The sequence below is a fragment of the Ipomoea nil genome, unplaced genomic scaffold (genome assembly GCF_001879475.1).
Source record: "Ipomoea nil cultivar Tokyo-kokei standard unplaced genomic scaffold, Asagao_1.1 scaffold2036, whole genome shotgun sequence".
Classification (NCBI taxonomy): Eukaryota; Viridiplantae; Streptophyta; class Magnoliopsida; order Solanales; family Convolvulaceae; genus Ipomoea; species Ipomoea nil.
The window spans coordinates 6,749,627-6,761,924 of NW_017618464.1; the positions used below are offsets into that span (position 1 = coordinate 6,749,627).

Consider the following 12,298-nt stretch of genomic DNA (forward strand, 5'->3'; position numbering starts at 1 on the left):
CACAAGAATTCAAAATTAATCTAGGCAAAATCAATTATTCACACTATCTTTAAAGTTACATCGCTTACCATGTAAAAAAAATATTAAATATTTTAAGAGAATACGTTCAGTTAATTATATATCAAATACTTTAATAAAGAAAGACACATTCTGGGATTACAAGAGATTTGAAATTTGAATCTATACGTATGCATGTCGTGATTTTATTAAGAGAGTTGTTCCGAATGGGGTCCAACCGAGATTCGGTTAGAACATCCTCATTAGTGATGCGTGCACTTTACGTGCCAATTGGGCATGTCAGGGCGGCCGCCAACCCATTTTGGGTTTTTAGAGCACGGGGATCAATTGTTATAATCATGGTTTATATTGCATTGTGAACCATGATACAAGAATATTGTATCTTCAGTTAACACATTCTGTACATACAGTTAACCGTTTCTGTGCATGTAAACAAATAACTTTAATTGCTGACACATAATATGATAGCTACAGATACAGAATGTGTCAATTATAGATATAGAATCTGAAGGTTACATAATATTATAACTACATGTACAGAAACTATCAATTACATGTATAGAATGTGTCAATTATAGATACAGAATCTGAAGGTTATTTTTGGACTACAATAGAAGATAGACCCTGGTCCATGGTATAATTTGCCGGGGAGGTGGGGACTAGTATCTGAAGAGCTACAAATTGAGAAAAATCTTTCTCAGAAACCAATAACAGAAGAGGTGAAAAAAAAAAATCCAGGATTGGAATTTCAAAGATACCTGGGAATCATGGTAGCTGAAAACAGATTTTGTCTTTTATCCATGGCCCACTACAGATATAGAAATGGTCTAAAATCTGCTGTTTAAGCTGCCCATGTGCTCTCCAGAAGATTAAACCATACAAAACAACTGTTTTTTGCAGGCAATTCCAATTATTGCTGCATAAGAAAAAGCCTGCATCTCTCTCTGCTCTTCCCCTGATTGAAAAGCAAGCAATCAAAGAGCATAATCTGTCATGTCTACAATGGCCTTGCAGAGATCCAGTTTCTTGAAACCTTCCAGCTATGGTGTTAGAACACACACCCACATTCTTCCTGCATCTTACACAATGTGAGTCTTTCTCCTTTGCATGAATGAATATTCATATTCATATTCACTGTTGTTTAATTTGTTCTTTTTTGTGTTTAGAAGGATAATGAATTGTAGTTCCTCCCCGACGAGCAATCGAGAAGAATTGTTTAAACCACATCAACTGCAAACAGTTTCTGCATCACATCTGCAGCTTCCCTCTGAAAAGCTCATTCAGGACAGAAGATTAGAGTTTGGGCAATTCGTGGCCCGGGAAGCTGTTCTTGATGAAGAATATTGGGTTAGTTAAGGTTTCTGTTTTTACCTGCAAAAATCTAAACTTTCATCGACTTTTCATCGCTCAATGCTTGATGTTTTCTGGGTTGTTTCGGTAGACAGCAGCATGGTTGCGTGCAGAGAGCCACTGGGAAGAACAAGAGCAAGACAGGTATATAGAATGCAGTTTGTACTATGTTGGAATGGTAACTATTGTTAGGATCAAACGTGATAATAAATAAAACTCTGTATATATTTCTCTTACTTCCTACCTTCAACTACACACTGCCATATATATACATGCTAAACACAATGTAGAAGACCCTTCACATCCCTACTTTACTATCCATGGCCCTTCACATCCCTTTGGCTTTTCATATGCCTTGGCCCTTCATATCCTTACTTTATTCACTTCTAACAAAATGCTTACCACCAGTACACCAAAAACTATAGCTAGTAGCGAAAACGCCACATTTTCGAGAGACAGGGTGCTGGACTTGGCCCTTTACTGGCCTCTGCTCAACAACTCTCTTTCAGCTAGGAATTGAAGCTGAGGCTGATTCGGTGATGTCTACTAACTCGAGATTTTCTTGATTTTCACAGATATGTAGACACCTACAAAAGGAAATATGCAGAACAGGTAAGAACTAAGAACAAAGCAGCATTCCATCATAGTTGAATTACAATGCAATGAAATCCTGATTTCTCTTTTCAGGAGTATAATGCTTTAAAACGACGATGCAAGGCACAATTCGGGCAGAAATGCACCTGTGTAGTTGTCACGGTAACCATACTCGAAACCATTTTTTCTTTTTGGTTTTGGCTTGATCTGCTGTGTTGTCGATAGCGAAGTAATTAGTAATATTGAACTTAAACAGGCAAACAAGAAAGAAGGAGATGTGAGATGTCCACTGATGAAGAATATGGTGGGAACACTAGACTTGGTCATTGGGCAATTGTTGCCTGGAGAAACCTTTCTGGGGGTATAAGTCTTACCTGAAGAAACATCATATAAATCTCAGAAATAATCATTAACAGACAACCAATATTCATCCTTCCCTAATTCTGGCAGGAAATGGTGAAAGCCCCCGGTTTCTGCAACATTGACAGCAAAACATCGAGATATGGTTATATAGCAAACTTATGTGTAGCCAAATCGGCCCGTAGACAGGGCATTGCAAGCAACATGTTGCACTTTGCCATTACTACTGCCAAGGCCAGTGGTGAGGGATTTTTGTCACTCAATTGGGCTATAATACATATGGGCTAAACCACAAACTGAATCCAATCAATTTGCTAGTCTAATGAACCCATATATTCTCTCTTATATTTTCAATGTGAGACTCTTAACATCGATAATAACTCGATCCCGCTCATGTACAGGTGCGGACTTAGTCTTTGTACATGTACACAGAACCAACAATTCTGCACAGCAACTGTACTCGAAAGTTGGTTTTCAGGTACCCTTCACTTTCTGCACATTAGCACTAACCGTGTTGAGCATAATATATATAAATGATAAACGTACAGTCTCACTATCAGTTTAAGCTTTTAGTTGAAACGAAACGCATCTTTCAATTAACTGTTTGTCTCTCCATTCTCCCGCAGATGGTTGAAGAAGCAAGCCTTCAAGTCTCGGGCGAACAACCTCACCTGCTTTGCATCAAACCATAAAGCTCGATCTTCCTCTTCTCCACTGTGTCCAAGTTGCAAAGGGAATGGACACATCATTATTAGAAAACAACATAGGAAATCTATACAATGTAAGTTTTAAAGTAATAATCCGTATTAACTGCGTTAACTACTTCCCATCATTACAGAGTGTTAGCAACTAACCTGTACTAAGAATTTTATATGGGTTAGGGATTCATACTCAACATACAATTCACAATGCAAGACAGAAATCTTTGAAAACTTTAAAAAAAAAAAAAAAATGCGAGAAAACAATCAACATTTGCTCGAAAACACAAACGAAACAATGAACTGAACCCAAAATTCCTTGTATCATCGTTCTTCAGCTAAAAGAAACTAATGAATAGAATGACAAACAGCAATTAAGATGATCCTAAGCTTGCAAAATGGATTCGACGAGCTCATAGAGAGGTGCAAGCTCGCCCTCGTCGATTAACTGGAACTCCTACATTTGATCAACCCGAGTAGGCAAGGCGTCAGGATAACAGAAAAGCACGAGAAGAAACTCGAGGCGTTTTATTCAAGGAAACTAAACTCACCCATGTGAAGAGAACAAAATGCTTGAAGCAGGTGTTAAGGTGAGCTTCTTCTTTCAGACTCACAATCTTCTTGAAATGTGAATGGTAGATATGAGCATAAACGCGAAACAGCCTCTTAAGCACCGTCTTCACAACATCCTGGAAATTGGCTGGAAACGGGGCACCTGTTAATCAAATACAAAGTATAAACCCGTTGTCCCTAATCAGGAAAAAAGCTCGTTTCATCCCCGACGAGGGATATAGTGTACATACACACCTAACTTTTGAGGAAAGATTGTCTCGTCGTCTAGCTGTTTTTCAATCCAATCCATCAAATAATCAACATATTTAGGAGCAGAAACCTCGATGGGTCTCTTTATAGCAACCCCATCAGCCCATCGATACTCATACCTTCCCAAAAAACAAATTATATTGTATCACGAGAGTGGAATCATGGAATAGGCGTAAGCTAAGAAGCATACCTCGGGCCTGCATTCATCGTTGGACACGTTGTTGGAGTGCAGAATTCAGTGAGAGTGCCATACAATATATTCACTTGGTTAAAGAAATCCACAGCTGTATACAATACAACAGACTATTAATCTCCACTAAAAGTGCACGGAGGGAGATGTTAATATGTTATAGTCTAAGATTGGGCCGATATCCCTTTTCTGGACCACACGAAAAGACTGAATCCAGATACAATGTGGCTATAATGCACAAGGCCAAACCACACTAAAAAACTGAATCCAATCAATTAGCTAGTCTAACTCATAGCCTTATAAACTCATATGCAAATTGACACTATATATAAGTCGATAGACAAGAAGTTTCATAGGAAGTAATATATTACTGTTAACAGCGAGCCATTCATTAAGATCTTCCCCGGGCGGAAGACGAACCACTTCCCTTAAGTTTCCACTCCCCAAGGTTTGATGAATATGTTTCTGAAGTTCTGCACCCTGAATTTCAAACAAATTAAACAATGAGAAAACTGTTCAGTTGGAATGTCTAATCAATGTACAATAGCAGGTGAACCTTTTTGTCAACAAGTTAAAGCTAAAGAGTAATATATCACTTGAGTACATATATCAGTTAAACCTGAAACTATTAGCTTTAAAAAAAAAAAAACAAAAGATTAGTTATTCCAAAAATACAATTCATTCTATATAATTTTCATCTTACCTTTCTTCATTCGATCAATTGTCTGCTAATGAATGAAAGATAGTGATGACCATTAAAACTACAAGACACTTGACTTATAGTGACATCTTTGAATACTTAATATAATCCTTTCTAAAAAGAAAAAGTGAATGAATGAAAGGCCATAAAGCCATAACCAACCATTTTTTTTTTCTAGAAATAAAAAAATATTTATTGACAGAACATAAATTCCAAAACCAATTGCCAACCAACCTTGCTTCCTGATGGGGCACTCTTTTTGGGACGAAATGTCTTCTGGTTTCTGCAAACACAATAAGAAAAACAGCAAAAAGCTTTATATCAACATTGCCCTAAACATACATATATATATAACTAACAAGCAAGAATTCTTGCTAGAAATTTCACAAACAACAGAAACCCAAACTGGCAAAAGGGAAAAAGATTATTTCTTTTAGAGTTTTAGTACTTCCCAGATATGAATATACCTGCTCCCAATGCCAAAGAGACTCATGGTTGAGAGCACAGAGGGCTGGGGTAATTTTCTTGAGTTCAATTATGTGTGTGCCTATATATGCTGCATATATATATATATGAGGAAAACTGCTATATATCTTGCTTGGGAGGGTGGGGTACGAAAGACAGACTGGCAATGGAGAGGTCACGCCGGACAACAACAAAGACGACCCCTTTTTCCTCTCTCTCTCTAAAAGCTGTGTTTTTCTTTCCTCTCTCTCTCTATATATATGCTTGCATGCTTCGTGTGTATATGTGCGACTGTGCGTGCAGGCAGAGGCAGGTGGTGTTCTTGTAATGCCATAGCGCAGCCAACCAACCAACACTTGTTTATGCACCAAATATGATTTACAAAAAGGCACTGAAATCTCGTTTAGAATGCTTTGATGAATGAATGAGTACACTTTTTTTCATCAAAACTTTCAATAATATTGTTGACGTGACGTGTTGTAATTGACTGATCCTAAAGAAATTGTTTTAAACTTAAATTAACTAATAATAGCACCACCTCGTATTTGGCGGAACTTCTGGTAAAGTTCTTTTATACATCAAGGGTTACTTCTTAGTGATGAAAAGTATTGTTCATGTGAACAGGAAAATACTAACACTCTTATCAATGTGGTGTATTTTTTCAAAAACTATTAATTACCTTTGACTGATATTATTTTAAAAACTTATTCTGAGAGAAATTCAAAATCTAAATTCATTTAGTTTTTTAATTTTCTTTGAAAATAATGAAATTTGAACATGTATAAACAATGGGATTATCTAAGTATTGTTCAAGTGAAATGGAAATACTAACACTCTAATCCAGGTGGTGTATTTCTTTCAAAAAGTATTGATTACCTTTGACAAGTAATTTTTTAAAAAACTTACTCTAAGAGGAATCCAAAGTCTAAATTCATGTAATTTTTAATTTTCTTTGAAAATAATGAAATTTGAACATGTATAAACGATGGGATTATCTAAATATTGTTCATGTGAAAGGAGAAATGCTTAACATAAACACTTATCAAGGTGGTATATTTTTTTCAAAAACTATTGATTACCTTTGACAGGTATTTTTTAAAAAACTTATTCTCAGAAGAATTCAGAGTCTAAATTCATGTAGTTTTTTAATTTTTTTTGAAAATAATGAAAGTTGAACATGTATAAACAATGAGATTATCTAAGTATTGTTCATATGAAAGGGGAAATGCTTAACATACATTCTTATTATGGTGGTGTATTTTTTTAAAAAAGTATTGATTACCTTTGACAGGTAATTTTTTTAAAAACTTATTCTGAGAGAAATCCAAAGTCTAAATTCATGTAGCTTTTTTTTTTATTTATTTTCTTCGAAAATAATGATATTTGAACATGTATAAACAATGAAATTATCTATGTATTGTTCATGTAAAAGGGGAAATGTTTAACATACACTCTGATCTTATCAAGGTGGTGTATTTTTTTCAAAAAGTATTGATTACCTTTGACAAGTAATTATTTATAAAACTTATCCTGAGAGAATCCAAAGCCTAAATTCATGTAGTTTTTTAATTTTTCTTTGAAAATAATGAAAGTTGAGTACCCTTCACATATTGCTATTACCATATTTTACTTGTCCTGGGAGCTTTTGAGGCAATCGTTATACCTTACACAGGGCGCACATAGCACTGTGCGCCGCGCGCCTCCCAAAACGACGTCGTTTTTGGGGTCGTTTTGGGAGGCGCGGTAGGAAGTTGCTGGGATTATGTGTATTTGTTCACACAGTTATGTGTATTTGTTCATACAGTTTTGTGTATTGGTTCATACAGTTATGTACATTTTTTATACAATTATGTACATTCTTTTTATACAATTATGTACATCCGAATCAGAAAATTTGTGTGTATTATGTTAATAGTTGATGTGTATTATGTTAAAAGTTTATGTTTATTATATATTATGTTAGATTATGTGTATTATCTTTTAAAAAAAGTATGTATATTTTGTTATATAATTATGTACATTCATGTATACAATTATGTGTATTCTAGTATAACATTATGTACATTCTTGAACAGCGGGTTTTTTTTAAAGAAAAAACTACTGCCATTGACTGGGGCGGGAAATTTCAAAAAAATATATATATATATTAAAACGACGTCGTTTTGCATCTGGGCGCATAGTGCAACGCGCGCCGTGGTATAGGATATAAATTGCCCTTTTTAGGTGTGAGGGTGTGTTGCAAACTTAATAATTGGGCCCATATTTTTATTGTTGCTATTTTATATTTTTTAGCCCAAACTTAATAATTGGGCCATGCTCAAAGCCCAAATCTATATAACTCAAGGTTCAAAACTCAAAAGTACTTATCTAATTGAAATATAAACTTTATTCTATTTGAGTGTGATTTTGACTTCGAATTCTCAATTTTGAATTGTTTCATCTTTGGAAATAAATTTTAAAAAGTATTTTACGTGAACTGGATAGTGCAGCCCTTCTGGAGCTGACACGTGTCCTTTTTATTAATATTTATTTATTTTTGTTTCGTTTCTCTTGTCACGGGATTCAATTCCGTGACCTTCCTTCAATGAGAGCCACAAAGGTATCAACTAAGCGCAAGTTACCTGATCATATTTTTAGAGTTAATTATATACATATTCATATTTTATGTACTCTCTATTTTTTGACCCATTAATTACTTATTGGTTCTAAGAATTATACTTCATCTTCCCCTTTTTACATATTATCTAATCAATCAATAAACTGTGTTTACTTCCTTTTCACTTTTTCATTTTTTATTTTCAAATAAAAAAAATGTACAAATAAAATTATTTTGTTTTAAAATTTTTCTTACTCTATTTGTTCATTTCTCTAGAAAAAAAAATGTTCTCGTATTAGTAAATGCATTTAGTATTAGAGATTGAATGCTTATGATTGAGTTTAACCATGTCTCACATGTACTTTTAAAAAAAAAATTACATTTAAATATATTAGTATAAAAATTGTTTAAAAATAAGAAAGGATATGAAAATTTTATGCAAATAAAATTTTTATTAAAATTCTATATATAATAAAGAAAGGACAAAAAGAAAGAAAAGAGAAAAAGAAGGGCATGATATATATAATGTGTTGTGTTGGGAGAGGGAAACCGTGCACATCATTTCGTCAAAGCATTGGTTAACATGCATGTATAATGTATGCATTATTATTTCCCACTTTTCCTCGTGGATCTATCATTTAGCTTAGACCAATGGCTTTGCTTTTAATTTCTCAATACCTACTATCCCTAATCATCTACATACTTGGATCTCCTTCCCTATGTTGTTATTATTATTATTATTATTATTACTATTATTATTAAGCATGGTTAGTGAAAAAAATTCTAACTTCCAAAATGCATGGAAATAAGATACTCCGTATTTTTCATTCACAAGTTTAAAATTATTATGACCATTTTAATGGTTGAAATTTTTTAAATAATCGTAAGTTTTTGTCCCTTTTTAATGAGTTACGTGATTTTTCACTTTTAAAAGGAACAATGTGACACTAAAGTGGTCAAAAATAGAAAAACAAAAAAATGCAATTACAAAATTTGAATTTCATATTTTGACTTTGAAAGAAGGTTTTACAATATATTCAAACTATGTCTTAAATTTAATATTATTATTCTTTTTATAAACTTTACCCCATAAATATTTAAATCTTTAAATTCCAGATGTATTATTACTTCTTTTCTTTTTCTTTTTGAAAATGGAAACATTCTTAAATAATATATATTTTGATCTTTTATCCAATAATGAGCTAGTGTGGAATCGAGATTAGAGAAACTCACAATCACTTACTATTCAATGATGTGAATTGAATAAATTTCGCTCGTATTTGTAATACTTATTAAGAATAACTTGAATTCATCCCGCCGATTAAAACATGTGTGTTGCAAAGTGATTCTGCCGTATTTTCTTTTGAAGAACTATTGAAATATGTGTAGCCAAATCTCAATTATTTACAAACAGTTATTCAGTGATAATAATTATAATCGCGCGCCATTGTAAAACCATCACTAAAGTTCGTGCAATAAAGTAATGTTAGAAGTATATAGTGATTATTATTATTATTATTATTATTATTATTATTATTATTATTATTATTATTATTAAAAACACTAGAATATGTATTGGAATATTTTAGATCAGAATATAATTCAGAAGACCTACACTTTGAGAAGCTTACTTGTTAGTACCTATAATTAACGACCAACCGGAAACGCATGTGGTTAGTTGGAAGCGTTAAACTGATTAATTAGTGGATGAGTGTAGATTATCTAATGGATTAAGATACATGATTTATGATTTATGATTACGCTGATCGGATCGATCGATCATACCAATTTTAATACAAAAACCTTATCTAACAAGACAACAAACCTCGGACCGGTCTTCATTTAATAATTCAAGTTTTGTGGGAATTATCGGTTGCAAACTGGAATTATTGAGATTATATTATTGTGCCTTTTTCATTAAGGTATTACATTTGTCGTTTCAGATTTTTAGGTCTACCAAAAAGAATGAAAATTGCACATGATATCAAACTCATAAATAATTTATTACAATTATTGAGACGTATAAATTAAATATTCAAATTAAAATTATCTCACACTTCGACCTCACAGAATAGTGAACATTGACTTAATAGCTCATTAAGTATAAGTTAAATATTTTAAATTTATGTCTACGGAGTAATCAAAACGGATAGTACGTCTAAAAAAAGTTCAAGAAACACATAGATTATGAAGTACGAGCTTGGCCCATGTGTCTTCGATCAAGTGAGGCTAGCCGTTAGCCCATTGAATCCAAATGTTTCAACAAGAGGAGTCTGTTCGAGTGATCTAGTTCAAACGAACTAGTCATTATCGGTGGTTATTAGACTTCGATTCTTAAAAGATTTAACGGGATGTTTGGTTGGAGGGAGGACATTAGGTTGGAAAAGAATTTCAATTCCATAAGAGATGAAGATAATAATGTGATAATTTAAATTCTAGTGTTTTATTTAAATGAATTACTAAGAATTTCAATTTCAATGTTTGTCATACATGGAATTGAAAAGGAATAAGCAGTATAAAGTTCAAAATGCACTCGCACGGGCTTAGCTTAATGGTTTAGTGGGCAGTATTTGAGGTAAGAGATCAAGGTTGTGGGAATTATGTTCAAAGTGGGTAGATTCCTTGTACGCACCGGCATTTGGCCTTGCTTACTAGCCCATTGAGTTAGCCTTTTGGGGTAAGTTCAAAATGCTCATACTTATTAATATTACTAGTTTTTTACGCGCATTGCGCGGTTGGGATAATGCGCAATGTTTTTTTTTTAAATAAGTACTTTAAAGTATATCAAGGCAAGATTATAAGAGAATTGTTCATGCATAGATAATTGAATGTTGAATTTACGTATTTGAATATGTAATTCTAAGTTTACAAATGCAAGATAATATAGTCAAGATTGATTATAATTGTCAATAAAAAAATTGTATAGGTATGGTTAAACCAAATACGGGACATAAGGGAGAGCAAATAAAAATTAAGGCATAAAATATTAAATATATACTAATTTTGAAGAGCTAACTGTTGATTGCAAAACAAGAACCTTGCGAGGTAGTTTCCTGCTTCAATTTATTGTGTGATTTGAATACTCTTTTGTCAATAAATCCCACAAATAGTTAATATGATTGGCTTAATTATATTTTTTAATTTTTTTTATTTTAAAAACAATTATTATTATTATTATTATTATTATTATTATTATTATTATTATTATTATTATTATTAAATATATGTATACCCTTAGGTCATTTTACATGTTAATCTATATAGTTAATTTTTTCAAATATCTTTTTATCAACCGTTGATATAGTTCGCTAGTCAAATTCGCTAATATAATCCGAGCGTTAATTGCTAACTCCTGATTGTTAAACAAGGATATTGCGAGGTAGTTCTCACTTCAAATTGTTGTGTGATTTGAATACTCTCTTTGTCAACAAATCCCTCAAGTAGTTAATATGATTGGCCTTATTAATTTTTTTTTTAATTTTTTCATGGTATTAATAAAATACTTGAAATATATAGCATTATTTTGTATTATAACTTTGATATTTAATTAACAAATAGTGCACAAAAAAGATAATAGACAATATAGTGAATATAATCCATTGATGAATTTGAATGTAAATAATTTTTAAATTGGAGAAATATGAAGACAATATAACTAATAAAATTATTTCTCTTAATTAATTTATTGACAATGAATCTTTTTTTTTTAATAAAGACATTGTAGGGACAATGTAACAAATATAATCAATTGATGAATTTGAATTAAAGAATTTTTATATTGGAGAAAAATAAAGCTAATATAACTAATGAAATTATTTCTCTTATTTAATTTAGTGATAATGAATAATTTTTTTTGAATAACGACATTGTAGACACATAATTCTAAAATAAATAAATGCAATGTATTATTTTTTTGTAGCTACTAAATTATTATTTTTAATTTAATAAGAGTAAAATAGGTACTAATTATGCCAACTTTGATTGGAATGAGGTTCGAACCTAAGACCTTTCTTATTGAAATCAATGAGTAAGTTAATGGTGAATTAACATAAATTAACGGAAAAGATAATATTTAACGGAAAATTTAACGGATAATCATATTCATTAAGGATAAATTAGGAAATCTTAAGGAAAAATTAAAATCTGATCAATCTGAGCCATTCATTTGATTAAAAAATTTGACCGCCATTTTTTCTACCCATTATAGGCCTAACTCTCTTGGGCTCTTATTAGTATAGTAGACTAGTATTTTTTATGCGCGATGCGCAAAAAATAGGTGCCCAATATTAATACATTATATTAAAATTTTAAGTTTATTTAGATTTTAGATATTTAAATTATTCTAAATAATAATAATAATGTAAATCATTTTTATAAATTTGATATTTATATTTATGTAATAATTAACATATAACTCAAATATTTAATGTGTATATATTATGGTGGATGCATGTGCATGGTACCAATAGTGGAAAAGATAACAGAAGTTATAACGGTAGGGGTAT

General features: G+C 31.9%; 2 protein-coding genes across 4 annotated transcripts; one reads left to right on the forward strand and one right to left on the reverse strand.

Annotated features, from left to right (window-relative positions):
- The first annotated feature begins 788 nt into the window (after positions 1–788).
- Positions 789–3,144, forward strand: LOC109147692. 3 transcript variants are annotated; one of them, XM_019295324.1, is made up of 9 exons: positions 791–1,106; positions 1,188–1,365; positions 1,460–1,512; positions 1,944–1,980; positions 2,056–2,124; positions 2,219–2,323; positions 2,413–2,563; positions 2,724–2,800; positions 2,949–3,141. In XM_019295324.1, exons 1-9 carry the CDS (start codon positions 1,012–1,014, stop codon positions 3,012–3,014), a joined length of 831 nt encoding a protein of 276 aa, XP_019150869.1. In that variant the 5' UTR covers positions 791–1,011; the 3' UTR covers positions 3,015–3,141. The 3 variants fall into 3 exon arrangements, with proteins under 3 accessions (XP_019150870.1, XP_019150869.1, XP_019150868.1); XM_019295323.1 differs by having other exon boundaries at positions 793–1,106; positions 1,185–1,365; positions 2,949–3,144; XM_019295325.1 differs by lacking the exon at positions 2,219–2,323 and having other exon boundaries at positions 789–1,106; positions 1,185–1,365.
- An 80-nt stretch (positions 3,145–3,224) lies between these two features.
- On the reverse strand, positions 3,225–5,441 carry LOC109147693 (MOB kinase activator-like 1A). The gene is made up of 7 exons (XM_019295326.1): positions 5,200–5,441; positions 4,967–5,015; positions 4,404–4,512; positions 4,033–4,126; positions 3,828–3,961; positions 3,572–3,735; positions 3,225–3,477 (listed from the first exon to the last, which is right to left on the reverse strand). The coding sequence occupies exons 1-7, from the start codon at positions 5,223–5,225 to the stop codon at positions 3,406–3,408; spliced, it is 648 nt and encodes a 215-aa protein (XP_019150871.1). The 5' UTR covers positions 5,226–5,441; the 3' UTR covers positions 3,225–3,405.
- Between the last annotated feature and the right edge of the window lie 6,857 nt (positions 5,442–12,298).

Coding starts and splice junctions, on each gene's coding strand:
- LOC109147692 (XM_019295323.1), top strand. CDS start 1,012: ATGTCTACAATGGCCTTGCAGAGATCCAGTTTCTTGAAACCTTCCAGC. Junction 1,981..2,055: donor AAAGGAAATATGCAGAACAG/GTAAGAACTAAG, acceptor TTCTCTTTTCAG/GAGTATAATGCTTTAAAACG. Junction 2,324..2,412: donor CTGGAGAAACCTTTCTGGGG/GTATAAGTCTTA, acceptor TAATTCTGGCAG/GAAATGGTGAAAGCCCCCGG.
- LOC109147693 (XM_019295326.1), bottom strand. CDS start 5,225: ATGAGTCTCTTTGGCATTGGGAGCAG. Junction 5,016..5,199: donor CTCTTTGGCATTGGGAGCAG/GTATATTCATAT, acceptor TTGTGTTTGCAG/AAACCAGAAGACATTTCGTC. Junction 4,513..4,966: donor GTGCCCCATCAGGAAGCAAG/GTTGGTTGGCAA, acceptor TTTGAAATTCAG/GGTGCAGAACTTCAGAAACA.